This window comes from Hetaerina americana, unplaced genomic scaffold (assembly GCF_022747635.1).
Source record: "Hetaerina americana unplaced genomic scaffold, ioHetAmer1.1.p SCAF_10, whole genome shotgun sequence".
NCBI classification, from domain to species: Eukaryota; Metazoa; Arthropoda; class Insecta; order Odonata; family Calopterygidae; genus Hetaerina; species Hetaerina americana.
In genome coordinates, this window is record NW_027286070.1 from 53073028 (window position 1) to 53100214 (window position 27187).

A 27187-nucleotide genomic window follows, 5' to 3' on the forward strand; every position below is an offset into this window, starting at 1 on the left:
TTCTTCTCCTGATTTTTTGATTAAAGTGATCCAATTTGCATAGCATTTACTCTTATAATAGTGCCTTACTTGATGTAGTACTGTAACTGTTGTTAAGCATTTTAGTAATTTTTAATGCAGTTGACACTAATAAATATAGAGGAAATTCTATTTAAAAAATTATTTATGACAACCGCTAAAATTGGGTGAAGGGTATGTCATATATTACCTCTAAGCAGTGTATGTATACAACATGCTTTATTTTAAATTTTCCTTAGAAATAATAAAAATATACCACGCTAGATAAGAGTAGTGAATGATTTCTCTTCTGTTGTTTGCTAAATAATATGTGAGTTTGTGTGTTTGCGTGGATTATGTGACTGTTAAAAATATTAAACCTTTTGCATTAAAAACTATCTTAATCGGCAGTTTGGTTATATGAGTAAAATTCTATAATGTCTAGCTTTGGACCTTTATATCTGTTTTTGCCTGCTTATTATCTGTGCTCGAATGTTTTATGAAAAAATATTTTATTAGAAGTCAGTTTTTTTATTAATCCATAGGGATCAGTAAATTTGCACTTAAATCTTTTTCTTTAGTTGTGTGATTGTGTGTGAATGGTCATAAGATTTTTTACTCAAATGCTGTTGTACACAGGATGATAATTTTAGTATTGCATTATAGAGCTAATCATCTACATAATTATAATTGAAAGCTTTATAGAAAGTTTTGTGAGCTTAGTAGAGTATAAAATGATATTTATATACATTATAAAAGTAATATTGTGTGGATGTTAGTTAAAGTATTTAAGTGGGTACATTGGGTGATTTTCATAGACATCTGACAGTTATTTTTTTGAATAATTTCACTATGTCCTTGTTTTAATATGAATTTTAATTTAAGTGTTATTAGTGCTATAGCTTCCAAAACTATTACTTCTTAACAGAGCTATTAATTATCTTAATTTTATGAATCAATGTGGAAGGATCATTCTAAATCATGCCACTTTGCATTTGTACTTAGTCTTCCATTTGCCAAGGAATTCATTCCACTTCATCCATTTTTAATTCACCATTGCTTGCCAATCTGCAATACTTATTCATTTTCTTGTGCCCCATAACTGTAGAGGATCCTAGGATAGCATTATTTCACTTGATGGTTCCATAGTCATCGTAGTATTCACTACTCTTTTTAACAGAAATTATTTAAAAAAAGAACTATCGGCTCTGTCAAGAAGGAGAAATCACCCCACCAAAGCGAGACTTCTTCTTGTCCACAATCCCCTAATTTCCTGTTGTGCAAACATTCTGGTTACCCCCTTCTGTGATGCAGGAGTTAAAGGCCACCAATGAGACCCTTAGAACCCTGCAGGTGCAGTTAGAGAAAGCTTACCAAGCTCAGGGGGGTATGGGCACAGCATCAGGCGGTGTCTGCTCCCCAATCCCCTCCAACAGCACCTTAACAGCCATCCTGGAAACCAAAGACGCTCGCATCGCCACGCTGGAGAAGGAGGTGGATCTCTTGGAGAGGGAGCTAGATGCAATTCGAGAGGGGTCCTGGGGGAAGAGGCGGGGGGTCAAGGGTCGGAGGGGGAGGAGGGCATTCAGTATGTGCGAAATGGGCCAGGACGATTGCTATTCTGCGGTCATGGATGATCTGGGCTTAGAAGACCCAGAGGATGAGGATGATGATGGATTCTTTGGGGGTGTTTTTGGGGACGGGATGGGTGTCAGTCCCACCTCCCTCCTCCCCATCCTCCTTGCTGGGCCCCCCGCCTCCTCAAGGGCTGCCCTGACGGCTGCCGCCGGCTCCTTGCCTAGAAACAGGTCGAACTTAAAGCGCCACGTAAGTTCCTATCTGGAGCAGTGAATGTTATGTTTTGGGTGGGGAGAGGGCGATTCAACCCTTGGCAGTTGAGCCATTTCACTGAGCAATTGTCAACACTTGTTTCTAATAACTACTTGTACATTTTCTAAATGTTCCATCTTGCCCGTATTGTAACTTAGATAATTAGTGAGTCCCCTGATTGATTGCCAATATCTATAGCATTTTTTAATCCCTTTTGTATCTTAGTAGATACTCATTTTGTATAAGTATTTTATTCCTAAATATTTTGAATTTCATTATATATTGTACAACTTATGATTCCATTTAGTTTACTTTATATAAATAGTTGTCAAATTTGAGAATGTGTACATTCATATGGTCCTATTCTGTTGAAATGACACTCAAAACACATAGAGTGACATGATAACCAAATTATTATTATTGTTCTTTGCCTTTAAATCACCACATGGATTATATTCCATTATTTAAATTTCCCTAAACTTTTAGTTTGAGCATCTTGAAAGGGTCAAATATGCTAAGGGTTGAAGAATTTAAAGAAAAGAATAAAATGGTCTGTAAATTATCAGCAATGAAACGTAAATGGAAGAATATGCCATTGATGAGTGTTGATCATTCGGCATAATCTAAGGCATAACATGAATGGGAGGTGTCTGCATTGAAGAGTGAATAAAGAGCAGTTAGCATGAAAGAAATCTGTCCCTAAATTGTAAGGAATGGCACATCTAGAAAGGCTAATAGTAGAAAGCCAAAGGAGAGCCCATTACATGTCTTCTGTTGCAATCTTTACACCTCACATGCACCTTGTACAAAAAGGCAGGTCTATACCGATTTTTTGTTATGGATCACTTATTTCATTGTCGTATGCTGATTTGCTTGGCTGCATCATTCCAGAGGTTTCCAAGGTTATACATTTTCCATGTTCAATTGATAACTATAAAGCCCCAGTCATTATCAATAGGATATATTCATGTATAGTTCATTAGTCAAATAATTGCTTTGGTGAATCCAAATCAGTGGCAGTTCAAAAATAGCTCAAAGGTCATGGGTTCAAATCCCACTAAAGGCATAGATGTTGGATTATTAGGAGATGGATTTTTTTTGTGGAGTGATATGGCCTTAGCTGTCTGAGCATCAGTACTGCAGTATCATGATGAAGCCAGGTAAAGGATTATTTCTATTAATAAGACTCAGTGGCTACTCTATTTGATACAATTCTAGGTGTATGCCATTTCTTTTGTATTTTCCTAGCCCCACTTCATTGGGTAACCCAACAGATTGGTCTATGAGACCGAATTCAGGGGAATTGCTTCTCCTAATATGTTTTTAGAGTTGGAAATCTCTGGAGGATCCTTCATTACTCCCATGTAGATATGTGTGTTACATGCCTCTCTGTCTCTCACTTTTATCTTTTTGCAATTGCATTCACCATCTCTTCACTGACATAAAATTATTGTGAACATCAATTATTGCCGAGTGTTGTCCATAACAGCCAAGACGCAATGCAGATTTCATAGAAACAGCACAGTTTTGTTTTCTCTCACCTACATTTTTGCCATCCTCAGTTTTGTATCTTATGCCTTTTTTAGTGCTTCATATTAATTATGCATCACACTAGATGTAGTGCATGGCCTGCTTTAGCAAATAGTTGAATCTGCTACAACTTAAGATAAAAATCTTATCTCCTGAAGCTTGAGTGTGTATGAGTGTATGTGTGAGATTCAGGCATGGAGCTGACTTCATATCACTTATATTTATGTTTTCTTCCTGCATGATATTGATTAGAGAAATATAGCTCACCCCCCCTCCTCCAATCATTTTATGCATTTGTGGACATGGGATAATATTTGGTTTTAGTTTAGTTAACTTTATTCAAACAAATAAAATGAAACCTAGTCCGTACTGTGATAAAATTATACACAATCTATCAAATTTTGTTCTCCTTGAGTTTGTTCTTTCATTGAAAGACTATTGGGAAAACATAAATTGAAATGGGTGGCTATTGTTGCTGAACTTTTTCTTTTTTACCACGGCAATATGTGACTTTTTAAGTGTCACAAATAAAAAGACAAAATTAGTCTTGCCATGTATGTTCTCTGAATAGGCTGCTATTATCCTAGGAACAAAAATGGGGATGATTGTCTCTTTATTGATGATTTTTATTTAAAATAAAAGATTCAGTAAGTTTCTGTGGTGACACTAGAATAGAAATTGTGTACAATCTGAGGCAACTTTAAAAAAATGAAGTGGCATATATGTTGGAAGCAAGTACTGACTAAGTTTCTATCTGTGTTTTCCTTTTGATAAATGCATGACCTGCAATTAATGTTTACATTCACTGAAAACACTGTTCAAGACATGCAAATGACAGCTTATTCTTTACAACAGCTAACATGTTATAAAAATGGTGGATGTGGCAATCTTAAAAATAACTAGGATGCAAAAAAAGTTTTGTGATAAGAAATTCTTGAAAATTTTATAAATTTGGATAATGTTCAAATTTTGATTGAATGTGTCTTAAAAATCTACTGAACTTATGAAATCCTGAATATATTTATTGAAATATTCCCAGACTAATGGAAGGCATCACTTGAGCTCATCTTAAAATCAAGCTGAATGGGCAATCTTATTGTTTTGAATTGAAGTTAAGGTAGCAACAGTACATTGACACATCAGTTGCACCTCATCTAATGTTCTCTCTCTCTTTCTCCATGCTCCATCCTGCTGGTGATGTGAAAATTTACCCCATTGGACTCACCATCTACACACTTTTCATCCTCAAACTATTGAATAATTCCAAAAACCTCTGTGAATTCATAAACAAATATCCCCTTGGGCACATGAACAAATCCTAAATCCTCATTTAAATGGCTTAACCTTAATTCCACATCATATTCTTTTACGTTGTGCATGAATGAATGGGTCTCACTGTCCTTGTGCATGGGAAAACCTTTTCATCCCAAATATTAATGTAAATAAACTTTGTTTGGGATTTTTTAAAAAATTTGAAACGTTTTATTTTTGTTTAAAAAACCATTTAATATGGTGTCATTTACATTCACTCCCTCGTATTTGAGAATTTCTTCTCTTTCTTGTAAAAAAATATGTCAAAATATTCAATTACCAAATGTTCTTTTCTGTCAAATGTTATTTCATTCAATCCATAATTTCACTTCTGTTTTTACTTTGAAAAAATTTTCAATTAAAAATTTCTTTCAAACATCTGCCAAAAATTAACACAAAAATAATAAATGTTACACCAAGTTGGAGGAGTTTCGGTCCGAAATACAGCGAAGGGATCAGGAAATTTTGGCAATGAGTGCCAAAATGAAGACATTGGAGGAGCAACATCAAGATTATCAGCGTCACATAGCAGTCCTGAAGGAGTCCCTGTGTGCTAAGGAGGAGCACTACAACATGCTGCAGGCAGATGTAAGGGAACTAAAAATTAATATATTTAGCTAATAAAAATCTTAATTAATGTTAGCTCGATATTTAATTAATATTTGTTTTCGTGTAGTACTTACATTTTTTGCTAGGGATAGATGCCATTTTCCAGCAGCTGGTACTGAAACTGATATTTATTCAGCAAATATATATACTTGCTGTTATAGGGTGGCAAAAAAAGAAAAAATAAAGAGTATCGACATATAGAGTACTGGTCATGCCTAGGCCAAGGTCTCAGTAATAGGAATCAGGATGTTGGCTCTATTTTCTGGTACCTTGGTAGACAATCCAATGCCTTAAAAAAGATTATCAGGCTTTCCACCTAAAGTTTAGGATTAAACCTGTGTTTTTCTCTTTGGCAAAGAATGGAGACGAGAATAAACATTGTTGAAATCCGAAACCTGATGAGGAAAGCCCAAGAATCTTTTTACTATTGATGGATTACAAAAGCTTTGATCAACCTATAAATGATTTGCACTGTAGTTTTAATTACTGAGCTATCAATGTATAACTTTCTTGCCCTTGGTACCCAAGAACTGATTTTTGAATCCAAAGTGTTCAGTGAGTTCTATTTATCAAATTATTCATTCTAGGACATCACATATTCTGTGAGTAAGTAGAAGCATGACTTCCAGAAAATCTTTTGAGGAATATACACCCAATGTATGAAAATTTGGCCAATTTTTTCAATGAAATGAATTTTAAATATATATTAAATAGAATATTATTGCTTAATTTTACATGGAATAGAACATGCAAGATATTGTGGATTCTTTAAATTATGTTAGTGGAAAGAATGTGAGCTGCAATGTCCAGTAATTACTCCTAAATCTTGGGCCATGATCTAAATGAGAGTAACAATGGATGAGAGAATACTATAAGTGATGTTAAGGCCCAAATTCACCAACATTTTCAACATACTCACTCATTATAAAAACCTTGCAGGGTTCAGAAACTTATTTAATGCAGCAATAAAATATATTTGGGAAATACTAGTCTAAAGATATGAAAAGTGCAGTTCATGAAAAATGTTGATATTACAATATTGTGCATGATAGTTGTGTTCACTGATATTTCTACATGAATTTTGGCAAAAATATGGTACATTGATGAAAGCATACTTTTGATGAATGAAGATGCATCCAGAATGTCACATTTATGAGGACAAAACTATGAATATATTTGTTAGCTGGCTGGTCAAATTTTTTTGATGAATTTGAAAGAAAAATGTGAGTGGTGCAGACCAGCATGTCATGAGATGAGCCTAACAAACTAAAGTGAAATGCCCTCAAAAAGTTATTGGATAAATAATTATATTCATGAAATTAGATGATAAACTTCATCTAGTACTGATAATTAAAACCTGCCCACTATATATAATTGAAATTACATGTTATCATCTCAAATTTAGTTTTCTGTCTTCCTTATTTTGAATTACTTGTGGAGTAGATTCCTCATGATGAAAATAATTACTTTATCCTGTTTTATCCATTAAAGCTTTATCAGGCATATTCAGAATGAATTATCAGAGGAACTGCTATTCAAATGCATATGTATTTTTAAAATATTGATTTGGGATCATCTTGAAGTCTATTTTTATAATGCAATGCAAATGATGTCCTATGATACATATAAAATATTTTATTATTTATTCTATTCCATTGTCATTGTTTATTTCTTAAATCTCATCCTCCTGTAATGTCATCTGTGATAACAATTTAGCAGTGCAAACTGTATTGAAGGCAAATAAATGTTGGTTATTAAAATCAATATGATGCAGCAACATAAGCCATTAAGTAAATGTTAAGGCTAATGGCCAAAACTGGGGGAAGTATTTTAATCCCAAATTCTGAATTTAATACCTATTGGTGGTGGAACAAATAATTAAGATATGAAATAAAAATTGTATTCTAATGTTTTATGATCTGCAGTTCCAATTACCAATGCAAAATATTAATGGAGTTAACTTAGCAGTGTTTCCACATTTTTTTTCCTTTTTTTAATGTGACATGTTGTAACTCAGTGAAACTATTCACATTCTTGATTTCAACTTTTCTACTTTCTCATTTCTTGCCACACTCTATACACCATGAGCAGGTGGAGGAACTTAGACAGCGCCTTGAAGAAAAGAACCGTCACATAGAGAAAAAGACACAAGCAGCACTGCAGGCTCAACAAGAGCGTAATAGGCTAAATGGTGAGGTGACTGAGCTCCGAGACCATATGGACATCAAAGATCGCAAGATTAATGTGCTCCAGAGGAAGGTATGGAAATAATTTTCCTTTCATAAATTCTTAAATGGAGGATTTATCTGTATTGTCACCATTTTATTTCATTGCAGAGTGTTTGCTATGATATGGCATTATTATGGTTAACATTACTTTTTATTTGTCAGCTTTTCAGTGTATTTCATTCACTTTCATACTATTTCACCGTCACATCCTTGAAAATAGTCAGATGTGTATATTTTGGTGGTTTTGTGTTATTTTCTTAGCCGAAATTGTAAAGTAAATCTTTACAAATTGTGGAATTCCCTATTTTCAGGTTTATTTCAATCATTTATTGTGGTCACCTTTTGGTGCTTAACATCAGTACTGTCAGCAGTGTTGTTGATCCTCATTTTTTTTTCTAAATTCTTACAAACACAGTGTAATGGTACATAGCACATAATGCTTGTTTGACTTCTTGAATACACTTCCAGTAAAATGTTCAAATATTGAGTGATTTGTGGCCAAATCAATTAGTAGTTATCCAATTATGTAACTCTTTGCTTATAAAAAATTGCACACTGCTCCTTCAATTTTAACCAGGACTTTTTTCCTTCATTAATGCATATATTTTCTTGCATAAAGAGGCCATTCCCTGTCTATGCCTTAAATGTCTACTCCAGATACATATCCAATTGCCTGTTGGTATTTAATTATTAATGAATCCACTGGACATATACCGAGATATTATGAAGTGCAACTCAACCATACAAACTTATCTGCTTGAAATTTTTAAATTATTAATTGAATCATTGACAATATTTTCTATAGTTTTATAACCATTTTATATACCTTTTTATAGCAAAAAGTTATTTGTAGATTGATGTAGGTAGGTAGTCTCTTCTTCAAAAGCTTTTCTTTCTTATTCGATATAGATTTAGTGAATGGCCACATATTTTTTCATTTTTTTGTCAGTTGTCATAAATCATCAATATTGTTTAATTGTTCATCAATACAATCATACTATAGTCATTAATACCTAAACTGTGTGATTCTTTCCTGTCAATAGAGGATAGGCTTGCCTATTTTATGCATTTTTACAAATATCTTATTTCAATAGACAATGATTCAATAGCTTTGTGCAATAAACTGTGTGATTCTTTCCTGTCAATAGAGGATAGGCTTGCCTATTTTATGCATTTTTACAAATATCTTATTTCAATAGACAATGATTCAATAGCTTTTTTTGATATAATCAAATATGTCACCAAAAACTCATGTCGTATTCAGGGATTTATAAGTTAAAAACTAGTTTTTCGGTTTTGCAAACCATTTACAAAAACATTGGGTCTCTACAAAAATTGCATATTGCTCCATTAATCAATTAAGTATCAAAAAAAGATGTTTCTGAAGTCACTTTAGTAACTCTAGCCAAAATTGACTGTGTTAATTGGTGCAAAATGGGCATAGTAGTTTTGAACATATTGGATATTTATTCAAACACAAGTATTTTGACACAAGTGAAATTCAGATCAATGGATGCATCCATCACATGCCTATTTGTACTTTTTATATTACAATGCAGTGAAAAGTCTTTTTTTGCTGTAAAGTTGGTTTTAAATATTATAAAGCTCCTTGAAGATAATGTTTATTTGGGAAAGGGCAGAATATTAATTGATTTTTTATTAGTTATCCATATGCTGGATAAATTTTCTCTTGAAGTAACTTAAATATCTCTTGACCAGTGAAATTTAACTGATAGCATGACCAGTCTTTCAAATCATTAACTACCTACCAAAGATTAATCCCTTCCTCTATACATGTAATTATTTAATGTCCATATGTCTTTATGGCCCCTCCAGAAATCCCTAATGGTCTTGATTGCTCAAACTTCACACACTATGTGGCTTAGGCAGTATTATATTTCATATAGATATTATATTCTCGAATATAATTCTAACTATTGTAACTAAACTGTTGTCTGTATTTATTACCAGATTGAACTATCTGCTGATCCCCCTGTTGTAGTCGACACACTGATTTCCTCTCTCTAACCAAAAGGACACAGAGAGATTTGATTAATATGTAGGAGAGGGATTTTTACACTACTATCACCGCAGATATAATAGGAATATCTCACAGGAATCCATTATGTGGTTAATGCTTTGCAGTAGCTTGATCTCATGTAGATGTTATATTTGATGTCTGCTTCCACAATCATCTTTTAATTTTCCTGTGTAGTTAAAACAGTTAAATTTATGAGTTTAGTGATTTAATAATCATTAATATATGCTATGAAGCAGAATCTCAAATCAATTCATATTTTAGCTGTCAAAAATGGCTTCTCCCAAAGATGTGGTGTAATTCCAGATCCCTCCTAAAAAATAGTTATGAATAGTTCCATGTATCCAAATCTGACTTCACTACTTCTTTTATATCAAAAATTATTTTTTAAAAATAATCAAAAGGTACCTTAAAGGAATAAGTCTTCAACTTTTTCTGGGGGGATATATATTCCAACTGATCATTCTCATATCAGCTCTACCTAAAAATTCTTTTTGGGTTAAACAAATATTCATCTGTATGATTAATTTTTCCAACTTATCCTGAAAAAGAACCTAGTATAGTGTCCAGTTTTTCTCGGTGAATATTTCCTAAATTATTTGGTCAAATTTACGTACATTTGAATGCTGATTAAACCATAGTAATTGTTGAGAATATACTCATGTTTTTAATTAATTTTCCAATGGTTCTCTGTAAAAAATATTGCAAACCATTGGGGAAAGTATAATTTAAGAGTCCCCATCCTTATCTGTTATCCTATTCACTGTTCCTTTTCAGAAATGAATTAGGGCAATGGGTTCTTGATTGACCTAATTACTTTAACCTTACTGAGCATTTTTTGTGATTTCATTGTTGTCTATATTCCTGTAAACTGATTCAATTGGAGAGAAATGCCATTTATTAAACTATTCTAAGATACTTAATTATGCATAAAATAGTATCATCAGTTGATTATTTACTAGAACTAAGGGTTGTTGCAGTAGTGAATGTTTATTGACGTACATAATAACTTTCATCTTTCATAGATTATCCAGCCTGTATTATGTGTTTTTCTGGTGAATTTGTGATTGCCATGCTTGTTTTCAGCATTCCATTTTTCATTCAGTGCATATTAATTTTTTCAGGAAATATTGTCACTGTCATTGTTATTTTTAGTTCTTTAACTTGTCTTTGTTGTTTCTTTCTTATGCTATGCACACTGCTATCATATTACTTTGTCATCTGTAGCTGTAATTTTGTTGAAAATATATACACAATTATGTTCATATTTCTATATATTTTTGCTTTTTTAGTTATTGATCTAGTTCAAGGTGTTTACTCAGCTATTAATTTCATCTGAGTGGTAAGTGTATTTTTTTTATTTTTCGACCTAACTTTGAATTTATTTTGTAGCTTCCATAGCATGGCCATATCGATTCCCATTCTATCTAAACATTTTTGTTTCAGTTAACTATTTGGTGACTATAGTTGCATTTTCAACTGTCTCATATAGCATAAATATCAACTCAACTGGAAAATGACTGCTAGTACACAGCAATACATCAGCACTAATCACAATTCACTCCCATTAAAAAACCATTATTGATGCAATAATTTATTATATTTCGCAGATATTATATATGTAAGAATTTATTGGAATAGTTTTGTTAACTATCAAGTATTATTATGCATTTAGGATGATGTTAATGATTTTATGGGGAATATTTTAACAAAAAATATGTATTCAATTTATCAATTCACTCTCTACTAATCTTAACTAAAAAGCATAGCAATATAATTTTTAAAATTCCTGTTTTTGTTTTATACTTTTACGAGGTGCCTTGAATTCCTAAGGTTTCTTAATTTTTTTCAGACATGCTACTTACACCATGTAGTTGAAACTTCTGTTATTTATCTCACTATAATCTCCTGGTAGACATACACTTATTTACAATGCTGATGCCATGATTCCATGATCATTAAGAATGCTTCTGTAGGGGTCCTTTGCCCCACTTGAAAATTCCTGATGGCCTTGACTGAGATTTATTGGGTTTGCTTATTACAAGATGTTTGACATTCTTTGAACTGTCATACCCCCAAATGTGCATTTTTCACATGTCTCACTTAGACGATCATGAATTTCAAAGGGTGATAAACCACGCAAGTGGAGAACATGGATGATTTAAGTCTTCTTGTACACCAATTATACCATTTTTAAGTATTGAAAATACTTTCACTTGGGCACCAGCTGTGCAAACCCTGTACACTATACAGTTCAGCCATCTATGACTTGTGTTCATAAAAAATGTCTGCACAATTTAAGCTCCTCCACATCTTTCTACCTACTCCCAGTCCTAAGAAAAAAATTTAAATACCTTGGAACTTGAAAACATCTCATGTATAAACTCAGACTAAAAAAATGGTATGTTTATTATTATTTTTTTAACTGCTGTTGAACTTAACAATATTTTTTCATTCAAACAAGTCAAATTTCTATAGCCATAATGTTTTTTATGCAATACTTACTTAGGTTATCTAAAATAGCCTCATATTTTTGTTGAATGCAAGGTAATTACTGAATTAATTCCCAGTATCTTCCCTGCTTCCAAATATACTGGCTTTTCTAGATTAGTCCGCTTTTGTTTTTCAATAAGCGTGATGTAAATTATCATTTTAAATTTGAATATCATTTAAATTGGTTGTTAAAAAACACTGCACATTTAACACTGTATAGTTATTTTTTATTTCAAAGTTTTTTATATTTGTTATTTTTCTGTTAATTTGAAATAACACCTTATCTATGATTTGGAAGCTATTGGAACAACTTCATGAATGATCTTTCCTTGCCCTTTTCAACCAAAATAAAGTTTAGTGCTAAACTCAGGAAGGGAAAATAGAAGTATATTTTGAAAGAGAAATTGCAATACTGAGAAGCTGGGAGTTTATTATCTTAAACTTTTATGATTTTCATTGGAAATGAAGCAAAAACCTCATGCATCTGTCCTATAAAGATACATATTTTCAAGCAACCTGGCTATTTCAGAATTTCTGTGCTATTTCTTATTAGAGATATTTTTTAACGTGCTTTTAGAATACTTCAATGAAGTCATGATTAAAATTTACCTTATATAAAACTTACATAGACTGAAAATGGATGCCTGGACAATCCTGTATCTGAAAATTATTTGAGGTAATCTTTTTGGACTATATTTTTTAATTACATATTAATCTATTTAGTAATTCAATAACACTGATGGTACTCCTTTAGCATTTTCGAAGAAGTTCAATGCTTTGCACTTGACCTTGAGGTTTACTCATCTCAAATTAATAAATAATAGAGTTATGCAAGATTTGAATATGAAGCTCTGACTCACAATAATAGTCTTCCTGTGTAAATATATTCATATTAAATCACCGTATTTTCTCATTGATGATGCGCACCTTATGTATAATGCACATCCAGAACTTTGTAGCTATCATGAATTTGTATAGATACCGCCCAGAGCTACATAGTTATCTTGAATGCAAATAGATGCCGTGCATCTGTGTGTTTGTGGGTGTGGATGCATATATATATATATGCATCCACACCCACATATGCATATATATATATATATATATATATATATATATATATATATATATATATATATATATATATATATATATATATATATATATATTGCCAACCTAACAAAGACACAAGTCATTTTTTCTGAAATTTTCTGAGTCGGAAACTTTTCAGACCACCCAATTAACTGCAAAAAACAGAAGGATCAAAAAATAAACAGCCGTTACAAGCCACTGAAATATGCTGCCTTGTTGCTTTTTCGCTATGATTCTTAAGTCAAAACAAGGCATAGGTTTGTGTGCCCGTTTTATGCTACATAAATTAACTTTCAGCAAATCAAATATAAAAAAATAAGAGAATAAATGAAATGGAATATTCTTGTTTTGTTTGATTTACTTTGCTTTGTTAGTATTGGCACTCAGCTGCTCTAGACACCCACCAAGTTCTATGAAAATCCGCCTACTTGGTGATTGTTTCAAACCTGAATTGAGTTAAGCATTTGTAATTTTGAATTTTCTCAAGAAAATTGCCCATGAAGAGCAATATTGTGAGAAGAAAATCGTATACAGCGATGTTTGAGCTAGAAGTCACTAATTTCGCGAAAAAAAAGGATATCGTGAGGCTGCCAGAAAATTTAATGTGGGAGAGTCCAGAATCAGGAAGGATTAAAAGAGTATCTTATGAAGAAATAAGCTGGTGGACCCTGGAAAGTTGGCGGGGTGTCTCAGTGGCTCATGTAAAAATGGATTGGACTTGCGGAAAAAATGGAATTTTTCAACTTTCATTTTACACAACGAGCATCGTCATTTTTTTTTATCATGTGAACATTTTTGTATAGATGACGCATGCGTTATCGATGGGAAAATACGGAAACTGATTTCCAAGTCAGTAACCATGTAAACTTAAATTTTAGGATAAGTCATATTAATGCACTAAAACACTCATCCTCCCCATTCCCCCAAAATTGACATATCATTGAAATTAGCTTTCCAAAAATCATTTACTAATCAATTGGCAATAGCACCCAATCTAACTAAACAAATAATATATTTATTTTATCTACATAGTGAATGTGAATTCACCAGCCAGTTATGAGCATAAGATATCATTTGCCATTTGTTTAAAAAAAAATTATACTAATATTATGTTAATGCAATGATAATTTTGTAGAAATAGTGTTCTGAAATAAGTAGTGTTATTAGTTTTTTTCGTGCAAATTTTTGCTTTTAAAGTTTACAACATTTTTTAACTATGTCAGATGTATGAGGTTGTACCTTTAATAAAGCATACTATGCTAGAATTTTTCCTAATGGTTGCCCGTTAAAATGAAAAATTATTCATTCCAACTTAATTAGAAATTCAAAATGAAATTATTGTTTCATGACTGTGCATGCTGCTTCTTTCTCCCTTCCTACTCACATACCTACTATCAGCCTTTACACATGCCCTTATAACATTCCAAATCACTTAACGTAATTCAGTTACATATTTATGCTGGTAATTTTGTTACCAAAACCTATTTTATCACCTGTTCAACTTTGTTGGTAGCTTTTACAAGATATTACATCAGATATATTTACTAATTATTCTTCAATTTTTCTTTTTCTTCCATTGTTTTACTGTGCTTGCTTTCTGCCATTGGTATTTATCCTGGTGATGGAATATGGATGGCTTGCAGATCGAGAACTTGGAGGACTTGCTCAAGGAAAAGGACAACCAGGTGAGGGCAGGCGGGCCTCAGAAGGGCTCTCTGAGGGCTGAGCACAGAGTGGAAGGTTATGAGAAGGTATACAGAGAGAAATGATGATCCTTTTGATCTCTGTGGATATCACTAAGTCTTCCATGTGGTGTTGAATGTTATTGTTTTGTACTATCAAAGCCTTTCCATATTTTGAGTTTGGCAATTTTGCTTTTGTTACAATATCTTGCTGTGGCAATCACTTCTGTTTCTTATTTCTTGAGTAAGCATCAAGAGTTTTGTTTGAAATTTTTGGCGGAAAGTGATTGTGAAAAAAAAGTTTACTCAAGGTAGTCGTTCAAATGTGTGCTGTAAAATTTGCTTCAGCTTTAAAATGAAAAAAAATCCTTTTGTTGAAACAATTGGAGTATTGAAACAGTATTGGTGTCCAGACTGATTAAAATTTAATGGAAGGGGAACCCTTAATATTTTCAAACTCTTTGATTTCCCTAGATGCTCTCTTCAAGCCCTTTCTGCCTCACCAAAATTCTTTTCATCTAGCATTCCCTACCTTAACCACTTGGTAGTGTGACCTGATCCTCATATGAGCACATCATGTGCCCCTGAGCACTTCTGTGACTCTCAGTGATTTGCCTCATTTTTTTAACATCTCACAAAACACATTCCACCTTTTGCACACTGGTGCATGATAGAAACATGTATGGTGAGAAGGATATATTAAAAGAGCATGCGAGCCCGCAGAGAAGGAATTTCACACCATGACTTAAAATTATGTTATTGTTTTGTTTTCTGCAAGCTGGTAACACTTCCTTTGGTTCATGGTTCTCCCTCCCTTTGATAACTCACTTCAAGGAGAGCAACCATTATCTTAGCATTACATTTCTTATCAGGATTATATGAGGGAAAATATTATCATATCTTTGGGCATTAATTTTTGGGGGAAAACAACATTTTTTTGGCATGGATAAACCAAAAATAGGAACCAATGAAAACCTGATGCATCCTTATACGATTAAGGCATAATCAATGACTAACTAACCTTTGAGTGACTGGCAAATGTTAACCTTACCATGGCCTTTTTCTAGATGGGTTATATTGATTGGCTAAATACTATGATTTGTGTTTACTGGGGATATTGTAGAAATAACTCCCCATCCTTTCCAGTGACATTGTCTGCATGCAATTTGATCCCCATGACTCTTTAGCCTCCTTTCTTCAATCCATCTTTGTTCCCCTTGATTCTGCTTTCTGATCAAATAGAATGAATAAATATCCTATGTCTTTGCTTCACTTAACCCTATGATTGCTATTCCCTTTCCACTTTATTCATCACAAGTAAGGAACATGAGATAATTTGAAACTAATCTGTAGTTGCAGAGATGTTTTAGTGTTGTAATGCTTGATTGAGCAGATGAGCAATATATCCATTTTCTGAAAAGTTCATTAAGTTATATTTACTCACCCCAAAAGTTTCTTTAAAAATGTCTTTAAAGCAGCCATGAGGTATGGATTGGTTTGGGCAATGGCAGCAGGTAAGTCAATCATCATTCAAGGTGATGTTTAGTATGAAGGATTAAATACTAAATTTCTGAAAATAAAATTTCAGGTTTATTTGTTTACATAGGATGTAATAATAATTTGAGGAAATATTGCCTTCAGTAATAAGTACGAGGGTCATCCGGAAAGTAGTACCCGTTCGTGAAATAAAGACACAAAAGTAAATATTAACAAACATAAAAAATTTTATTTGAAATAGGATACTTTAAACTACTTCTCAACATAATCTCCAAGCAAATTAAGGCATTTGTCATAACGTGTGACAAGTTTCTGTATTCCTGCTGCATAGTCCTTCGCCGCCAGCTCATTGAGATACGCGAGGGACCCATCTTGCACAAATTTTTGCATAATGCAGATGGTGTTTAACAATTTCATGAACAATTGTTCGAGAAACATGACGCGCCGTGACGCGCCGATCGTTCCTCACGAATTCGTCAACTGAGCTCACCAGTTGGTCTGTAATGACAGACGGTCTCCCCGAACGCTCATCGTCGTGTGTGTTCCCCCTCCCCATGTTGAAGTTTGCGACACCACCGCCGAACAGACGACTCGTCCATTACATTGTCTCCATACACCTCCTTTAATTGGCGATGAATATCACATGGGCGAACGTTTCTTGCATTGAGGAATTTAATCACTGCCCTCACTTCACAACTGGCGGCGTTCTCAATTTTTTTAAACATTGTAAACAATCACAGAAACAACACAGGCAATGCTAGCGTCACGCAACTTGGCTCAGAGAAGGCAGACAAGCCACTGAAGCTATCTGACCTCGTCCAGCGGCTACTCGCGTCGTCAGCACTTCATGCGGCACGAACGGGTACTACTTTCCGGATGACCCTCGTATTATTACAATAAGAATTTAATGTTTAATTTTTAATGCTATAAGAATTCCATCAAATGCATAATTGCTACAGAAACTTTAGTTGGAAAAAAGCTTGAGTGGAAGCAAAATTAAGAGATAAAACAACATTTATTTGTCTAACACTTTTTTCATTGGCTTTTTTCACATTCAGGGAGCACAGAAGCTGTCCTTCCTATGGTATGATATGACCTTTAATGTGAATTCTGGATGGTAATGGATAAATTAAATTTTAGCAAAACAATTTTACAAGAAATCGGAAGCTAGATATAATTACCGAAATCATTTAAGAAATTTTGATTTTATTAATATTGATGAGGGCCTTGTTAAACCAAGAAAATCATGCCAAATATTTATGGCAAAGTGTAACTACATCAAAAGGTATTTACCTACATGTTACATCATAGGATATGAGAAGTGCAAAATTAGATGATTTCATGAAATATGAAATGAAAAGGTGAATTTACATTAGCTATAATTATTGTAAATTCATGTATGGTAAAAGGAAGCTATTTTAAAATAAAAAAGTCTTCATCATATTAGAAAATAAATTAGAAATGGATAAGCAATCAAAAAAAGACAAATTCTTACTTGGAAAGAAAGCATTAATACAATAAGCCAAAAAATAAGGCAAAATAGGATTAATTCATGTAAAAATTCAAATGAACATCTATGTATATCTGATATAATTTTACAACTTAGTCTTTGTATTAATTGCCTAAATGTAATATAGTTGTTAAATTTTGGAGTTATATGTTCCCCCTCCTTTACTAATCTATGCATCATTCTGAATTGACCTTGACAAGTTGAGGTAGTAAAAGAATGGGATGTATTACCCCAATGGTAAGGTTAAAAATTCCAAAAATGACATAGTATCTGATGTCAGTGTTAAAATAGACCTCAGATAATCCTTCTTTTACTTTGATCCAATCTGACTACTCACCCCATGCACTTTTCTTAAATGTCAACTGACCATAAACCTATCTGAAAGATCTTCTTACTCATGTCCTATTAAATCATTTGGTTGTCTTCTTGGCATTTTTCCTAATTGTCTGCATGAAGACTGACAAAGAGCAATTCTTGAGGAAGCATGCTAAAACATCTTACTTGATCTTTGAAGACCAAGGTAGACAATTGTTCATAACAGCTCATTCACTGAAAACATGACATAATTATTTATGCACTGCATGTTACTAGTTAATCATTTCAAATTATTAGATATTTCTTAAGTTGGCATCAGGTTTTCCAGTAGTTTTAATTAAGTTAATTTTCCATCAGCATTTACTGTTCATTCAGAATAGGAATTCTGATGATAAGTTTAATTATGTTTAAGATATTTGTAACAGGGTAGTTAACCATTTCTGAATATTGAAGGTAGTCAGCTGTTCCTTGTATCTGTAAATCATTTTGGAAAAGGTGTTTGTTCTACTTAATTCAGCATAAAAGAAATTATTAATACTTGATGGACTTTCCTTCTCTGAGGTAGCATAATAAAAATTTATTTGAATTCACACCATCATGTTATATGACAAATTCTATGATTCAATTTTACATGGTCATGCAGCTAGATAAATGTGAAAAAGTCATAATTTTAGAGATAAATAATCTTTGCTTTTACATAGGCCAATAATGACGAGGGGCAGATTTATACGAAGGCCAAGACTTAGTATGGCACTTTATATGGAAGAGCATGAAACTACTTCCTAAATACTAGCTGATTCACTCGAAAATTGATATGGTTACTTTCTCCATACTAATTAATTTTATCAAATTAGATAAAATCAAGTGCTAATTGGCAGATAATCATTGTTGCATCAGGAATAACTGTTAAGTCCAAATTTATTATGTTGGACAATTAGACATCTAAGTTACTTTTTAGTTAAAGTGTATGCTTTTCATCAGCACGTGTTAAAGTTGCCCTGTAATGAACTTAAGTGTTCTTTTAAAAACCTAAAAACAGAAATTTATTTGACTAATATAAAATATTTGGGATTTGAAGAAGTATCCTTGAGTACTGATGATATTTTATTCCTGAATTCTCCATTTGGGCTCCCCTTTTCATAAATATCTACAAGAAAGTTATGGTATAGCATTTAATTAATTGCGTATTATAATTAATTCTAAAATATATTTCATTAGACTAAACGTCTAGAAAGATCCACCCTTATTTCCTAAAAGCAATTAGTTGGAAACAATTTTAATTTTAATAGCTAAGTTAGAACAAGAGCATAGCCTATATTTTCATTGAAATTCATGGGTGGTCAACTTGTGCCCAAAGGTCTGGGAAGTTATTTTAAAGAGGTTTAATTCTGTTCCTAAAAGAAATTTCATTGGCCTGATATATGAATCCATGAGAACTTTGCCAGACTTACCAAACAAAGCTGTATTCCTTTCAAAAAATTCATTTTCCCTGATTCATTAAAAATATAGAAAATAAAAGGCAATGTCAAATGCTGTGCCGTTAAACCTACTTATACTTTTAATGGCATGAATGTATGGAGTTCAGACATTTCTTCATAGTTTAGATATTATTTTTAAGTTGGGAGAACAGCTAGGTAACATTTTAGGGTTTATTTTAAAATCACTTGGACAGCAATTTAGCTCTAAATTTTATACTTTCTTTTGGAGTGACATAATTTTCACACTCTAAATTTAGTTGGTGACGTTATATTAATTGAATTTGATGAACACTACATTAATGCTTTTCATTAATAATTGCAATTGAGTTTCATCTGTGAATTGGGACTAAGATTGAATTTTCTCATTTTATTCATCATATTTCATTCATTACTCACCTCACGAACTGATTTCCTTGTTACTATACTGACACAAAGCAAAATTCGGTAGATATTATTAAGGTTAATTTACAAACTAAGTACATAAATTGGAACTAAGGAATCATTCTGGATAGTAATTAGTGCCTCACAGATAACATAAAACCTGAAAATGCCATTAAATATTGATGCAGTAATTACTTAATTCTGAACATATACACATACCAATGTGACTCACACTTTCTCTGACAATCACCTCTAAAATGTAGGAAAAAGATATTGAATAATATTTCTCATCAAGAGTATCTCATTCTATACAGTACTTTCCGCATTAAAACCAGCCAATAATGTGATAATATCTCGTATTAATATAACCAGGGGTATATCCAATAAATTCCATTTTATTAAAATTGAATTATGATCATTTGAAACATATTTAAAACAAAAATGTGCTCCTTGAAAATTTATCTGGAACACTGACTTAAATATTGCCATTAATAAACAACTTGATGTAGTTTATAAAAGGAGTCAAATTAATTGAACTCTTAGCTAAAATATGAATTTCATAGAAAATTAATCAATAAAATATGCATATAAAAATACTTTTAATCCACAATATTTCAATTTATCATTATGAAAATTTTTTATATGTTGTGTCGTATGCATTTTAATGAAAATAAACCTTGTTAAACTTTAATGGTGGTTCAATGGGCACAACTTGAATAAGTTTCATCTAGGGACCTTATTGTAATAAAGCACTAAATGCAATATTGTTCATTGGTATGATTCATGGTTTTTGAATTCTTGCACCCACAAAATCCCAATTACATATGAGCACATTCGAACAAGCATCAATGTGATGATGGGAAAAATGTTCTAAGAACTCTAAATATGTGTTTGTATCCTAAAGTCCTAAAGTTTATCTCCTTCACGGGTGCAACCATTTCACTTAGCTTTGTGAGAATATCATGTACATATATATTTTAAGTATATTTTATTTATAATATTTTTATAAATTCAGTAGAAATAATTATTTAAGTAATAATGTATATAGCTTCTTGGATTGTGAATCATTTTATTATTATTATTATGGAGAAAGTTAAAACCAGATATAATTTAACTGCTCTAGTTTGTCACTCAGACAAGGGGTTGCAAGCATTGCTGAGTGAATTGGAAATCCAGTGCAATAGATATGGGATGAGAATCAATATTAATAAAACAAAACTTATGCAATTTTCCATAAAGAAAAAGGCTAAACTTAAGATTAAAATAGGAGGGCAAAAACTAGAGCAGGTGGAATGGTTTACATATCTCAGAAGTGTTTTGGACCTTCACAGTCAAAGTAGTAGGGACGTAAGGAGAAGAATTGTACTAGACAAAGAGGCTTTCACAAGGAGGAGGGAGTTGATGACACGGACATTGAATGAGGCTGTTAGGAAAAGACTCGTCAAAACTTTGAAATGGAATGTTGTTCTGTACGGCACAGAAACATGATCACTGAAGCAGGATGATAGACGTAGATGTGAGGCTTTTGAAATGTGGGTGTGGAGAAGAATGGAGAAGGTAAAATGGACTGGAAGGAAAACAAATGAGGAAGTACCAGGCATGGTGGGTAAGGTGAGGGGTTCATTGGGAGAGATCCGGAGGCAGGAAAAATGGATGAAGGGCATATTGGTCGGCAGTGGGATGTTGAAGACTGTAATAGAGGGGAGAATGTTAGGCAAAAGAGGAAAGTGCAGGAACAGGATTGGGATGTTCGACGGGATGATGGGAGGAAGAAAGTACTCAGAGATGAAGAGGGACTTGATGTAGAGTAGATTGCTCGATTGTGTTTAGTTAGGAGTCAAAAAATATTTATTTGGTAGTTATTTCCAAAAAACTACCTCAACTGGTTGATTACTTAAAAAAATTAAATAATTAAATTGACTTAATGAATCACCCTAATTGGGAAATCATGTTTTTGCTCTTTAGTAAATTGAGCATTTGTGTTATCATTATGGTAGCTCCATGTTGAACGTAATATGTCTTTGGATTGTAGAACTGAACAGTATAACTTAATATACTATTAATCTAGAGATCATATTAAAATGATGTGACTCAATTCATGCATAATTAATAAAATACATTAGGGAATAAATTCAATTGTTCAGATTAATTAATTATACAGGTGGCTGGTGAGAAAAAAATTGGATCTTATCATCTAGATCCTCTTTTCAGGAGGAAAAGTTTTATGTGTAGAATAATTTCATGGATTTTAGATTCAACGATGCTCCTTTAGTTATATACATTCAAAGATATGGTTAGGGGTTCTAGCATCTCTTGCTGACTGACTCTTGCTGGGTAAGCAACTAATTTGTGAATCTTGTTAAATGTCCCCTGTTGTAATGATGAATGATTTCATTAATCTCAGTGCGAGTTATACACATGTGTAAGACAGTTCATTAACAATATCAATGTCAGCATTGTCAAAGAGTATCATAATGAAAATTCATTTAACTCATACATGGTAAATTATATGAGTAATATACAAAATATAATTCACAAGTTCTGATGACTTCCCATTTTATAAGGCTATACAACAGTAATTATTATGGAATTTATAAACTGATTATAATTGCCAGTTAAATATTTCCTCAGTTGGGTCTCAAGTGCAGAAGATATTTGATAACTTTCATTTCAGTATTCAATGAGCTAAAAAAACATAATATCAGAATACAATTGACTTTTTACGTACAGTTTCAGGTTGACTAATCGATCTTAAGATTTCCTCCAACTGATGTTACAGCTAAGTGCAGCCTAGTTAACCTTTGGGTACAAAATTGATCCCTAATATGTGGAATGGAGGAGTAGCACTAAATAGGCGGTAAATTTAATACACTGAGATACCTACTTAAATAGATGCCATCAGTTATGGGATTTTATCCACACCAGCCACAATTTGTGAAGCCCATGTCTGAGGTACTGAATGTTTATATATGTCCGCAGACAACAATATTATACTTGGGCATTTTATAAAAGTAGTCAAAATACACCAACATAGCTGTCTCCAAATTAATAATAGGAGCTAAATATCTTAACAAGTTAAATTTGGAGGTATTTTTTTAGCTAGTAGAATCAGAATGTAGTTCCCACTAAAATCATTCATTAAATTGTAAAAACAGCTGGTATGGTGCCATTAGGAAAATGAAAAATTGATGGAATCATCTGATATTCCCTGATTTTTCTACTATAATAATGATATTAATCAATGTATCTTGAGTAAATGAGTTAACATGTAGCAATTGGGTAGTATGGTTCAATGAATTTAATTATTCAGTTAAACAAGATATTTTCATTATCATAGCTAGCAAATCCTTCAGCATAGTTCCATGAGATAAAGCCCATTGAGGGCTTGCTGCTGTGTTATCATATTATGAAAAAGTATGTTACGCAAGGTGATCTGAGTTATGAAATCATTCACAACTCCAAACACGTTGAAAGGAGCCAGTGAAGTATGAATACAGATTGCTCTTACAGTAAGAATAAGTAACATTTCAAAAATGTTTTTTTGAGAAGCATGACTTGTTTAACTGAAAGAATTGAATTTCTAATTTGTATTAATATTTCCTGATATTGTTGAATGTTGAAAGAAATCTGGAAAATTTGCAACTTTAAAACATATTTTTAACAAGTTTAAACAGTATGTTCCATGTTAATGTTGTACCCAAACTGAAATATTTTGGAGATCTGCTTTTGAAAAGAGCATTGGAGGGATAAATGATAGTACAAGTGAGTACGAGTTGGATATTGCTAAATAAAGTTTTGGGAGAAATGGCAAAAAAGGTGAGTTTTCAATGCAAAACAGGCTTATTTGAGAATTATAGAGTAATTAAATATAATGAACACCTTGGATAGAGCTAAAAAATGGAGCATCATGTAAGTATCATGTTGCCTTTTTGATGGATAAAATATGCAAATAGTTGTGATCAACGTTGTTGGTTAGCATTCCTTAAAGGGAATGCTGAACTCAATTATCTTTCATTCCAATATGTCAGTTTTAGTGCAGTAGCTAATAGAGTTAGAAGAAAGCTTCATGTTTGCTCTTATTTCATTTTACATTGCAAAATCGTCATACCTGTATAACATACAAATTTCAAACATCTGTCATACATTCGTTTATACCCTCCTGTTGTAGTATTTTCATATCATCCACCTCTTGTTTCATTGTCTAACCCCCATCCAGTCCCTCCCTCTCCTCAAATCCTTCTTCTCTCTCTTTCCATGAGGGGGTGAGGAGAGTTAATTTGGAAAATTTATATTGCAAAATTAAAGGGACCCCTCTCCATAAGGCTTAATGCTGCCTCCCATCAAAAGTTCAAAATTGCTTCAAATATGTCAATATTTTTGTGAAGGCTGTTGATGTTGTATCAGAACTTTGAACATCTATCAAAAGAATTTTAATTTTTGAGTTAGGATGGGCATTTTTATCTTTGGCTGATAATTACTTTACATGTTTTTTCATTTAGAATGTTTATTATTTGCCTAATTATGTGAGCAATACTCAATGAAATGAAACAGTTTATACCATTTTGTAGAAAATGGGTAATTGGCATGGATATAAGGAAAGCTTACGTGCTGCAATGTGTATACTCTTAAGTGTATGTGCTTGATATAGAAAGATTAGTTTGCCATTGTTATCAAATGAATATATTTTCTTGATGATGTTGGAGTGTCTTTTGAGATGAGCAATGGTGGGGGGAAATTATATTAATTGCCTTAGTTCATTGCATTGATAAGGAATTTGAAAATCCGTGCGAAAATATGATTAGGAGACATTGAGGAGCTTACAGATTTTAGCGCATTATGATTATTATTGAGAATAAAAATTTGCAAACAAAGATATCTCAAAAGATATTGTTACAATGAATGAAATCCGAGCAGGTGGACATGGCACGGGCACGTTTGGCAGCTGTTCAAGCACATCACTGCTCCTCAGAGGGAGCCCTAACATCCTTGGAGGAGGCCATTTCAGATAAGGAGAAGCAAATGGCACAACTGCGGGAGCAACGGGATCGAGCAGAGCAAGAGAAACAGGAAGAACGTGAGCTCCACGAGAGGGAAGTGGCAGATTACAAAATGAAACTCCATTCGGCTGACTCAGAAATTGAGAAGCTACAGGTAAATCAAACATTCCAACCAGAAAGGCCAGGGGTTTAAAAATGAGTAACCCAAAAGTATTGTCCAATAGAGATTTTATACTTAGAGTGTATAATTCAGCTCCTGGCATTAAATGATGCGTAAAAAGAAGAGTTAATCAAATTTGACATAAAGATTTGTATATACGTGGCAGCTCATTTGTGGTTGAAAAGTTTCTCTAATCCCTCCAACAAAGTTTTCTTTTTAAATTTGGAAATATTAAAAATATCTTGTTTTTTATCCACTTAAAAAAATAATTCTTCATCATCAATTTATGGTACCTGTATTATTTAAAATAAAATTTGAGTTGCCAAGGAAAACCAAAACTTAGTTAAAGTGTGATTTTGCCAATTTTTTTAGTGTCCATTTTTCTACTCTAGCCTAGTGGCATATTAGGTTACAGGGTGGTAAATATCAATACCATGAGTTAGCTGTGCATTTCTTTCCAAATGCCAGGAAGATAAACTTCACCTTGATAATATTATTCAACTGAGGTTAGACTATATGTTTGATCTTTTCTTGTTTAGATTACCAAAGGTATTCTTTCAAATGTCTCTTTCTTCAATTACATTTTCAATGCATTTTCTCTATGGTGATTTTTAATATTGATGTAATTCTAGAAATTGGACTAACTAATGGACTAATGGTACTTTTTTAATTTTTTAAATGTCTTTTATTTCCAGTTTTAATAATTTATATAAAATGAACTTTAACCTATTTTTAATCCTGGTTGACATATGTTTTGCATCAACAAAGTTAATATGTTCAATGATTTAGAAGCAGAATTGTTTCTCTGAATGAGGATTCGTTTGACTGGATTATGCTCTGTGCAAAATATTTTGAAACTTTCCAGCATTTACAAGTTTGTCATGGAGAAATAGAAGCCCAATAATAAAAAGAAGAAATCTCTTGTGCTTATCCCAATGTTCAAAGGAAACCTAATCCATTAATTTTCATTATGTAACCACACTCAAAAACCTGTTGTTCAAAATCAAGGCAGTCACAAACCATTATTTGTGTTCCCCAAGAAAACTATTTTATGCATAACTTCTGCCATAACACTCCTGTTTAAGAACTTCCCAACCAATTCTTTTTCATCTCATTCTGCAACTCACTCACATCATGTCTCAGATACGTCCATTTCCCAGCATCAGTGGTTTTTCTCAGCATAATGTCATTTCATTTGCACTGAATACATTAGCAAATATTTTCTGTGAGTTTGCATGAGTGAGTGTTGCACAGGTAAAATTTTTAGCAAAGCTTCATTCATGCTAATTTCCATGACTATGCCATGAATATTTTAAGCGATTATCGAATGTATCAATTATATTTTAAAGAAAAAGGAACCACTAAGGGGCATGTAATTTGCACATTAAGTAAGTGGGTGCTGAGGAGGCGAGAAGAGTTTTTATTTAAGGCTTCATGCACAAATGATGGCATGCTGATTTTTGCTTGTTTTGTCCCCTTCTTTTCCTGTGCCAGAGTGACTATATTCCTCCTGAATGTTTTCTCACTTTTAGATGTTTTTCCTGGTTCTCAATAACTGTTCAAAGAGAATAGCTCTGGGGAAATCACCATATGTCGTTTTGTTTTTGGTGTTCCAGCTCTTGCGTTTTGGTTAAAAATATCCACTGGGCCTTTGTTGCTCCAAAAAGATCAATTTGAGAGGGATCTTTTCTTGAGCTTGTGACTAGAAGGTGATTTTTTTAATACTAATTTGATGAAGCTATTAGTATTTAAATTGGTGTTGCTTTAAATAATTGAGTTTAAAAGAAAGTTATATTACATACTTTGGATGATTGTGCCTAGTGGCATTGGTGTGAGTAGTGTGGCTGTGGGTGTGTGTGTGTGTGTGTGAGTGAGTGAGAAAGAGTGACATAAGGTTATCTCTAGAAAAATGATTATTAATCTTAAAAATCTTTCAATACCCTTTGTATCCTTGTATTTTAACTTAAACATATGACTATATTGTTGGTAACATTTGTAAAATTTTCTTCCATGTGCATATTTGAAGTGACCTTCATTCC

At 32.7% G+C, this 27187-nt stretch overlaps 1 protein-coding gene across 6 annotated transcripts in view; it reads left to right on the plus strand.

Moving 5' to 3' along the window:
• The window catches only part of brp (ELKS/RAB6-interacting/CAST family member bruchpilot), a 490885-nt gene that overhangs the window by 418140 nt on the left and 45558 nt on the right, over window positions 1-27187 (plus strand). For 4 of the 6 annotated variants that reach the window (XM_071598643.1, XM_071598644.1, XM_071598646.1 and 1 more), the window contains exons 5-8: window positions 5089-5256; window positions 7369-7536; window positions 14772-14879; window positions 24906-25142. In XM_071598643.1, the coding sequence (XP_071454744.1) occupies window positions 5089-5256; window positions 7369-7536; window positions 14772-14879; window positions 24906-25142 (681 nt within the window). The remainder of the gene's footprint in view (window positions 1-5088; window positions 5257-7368; window positions 7537-14771; window positions 14880-24905; window positions 25143-27187) is intronic. The other 2 variants (XM_071598645.1, XM_071598648.1) reach the window with 1 other exon arrangement.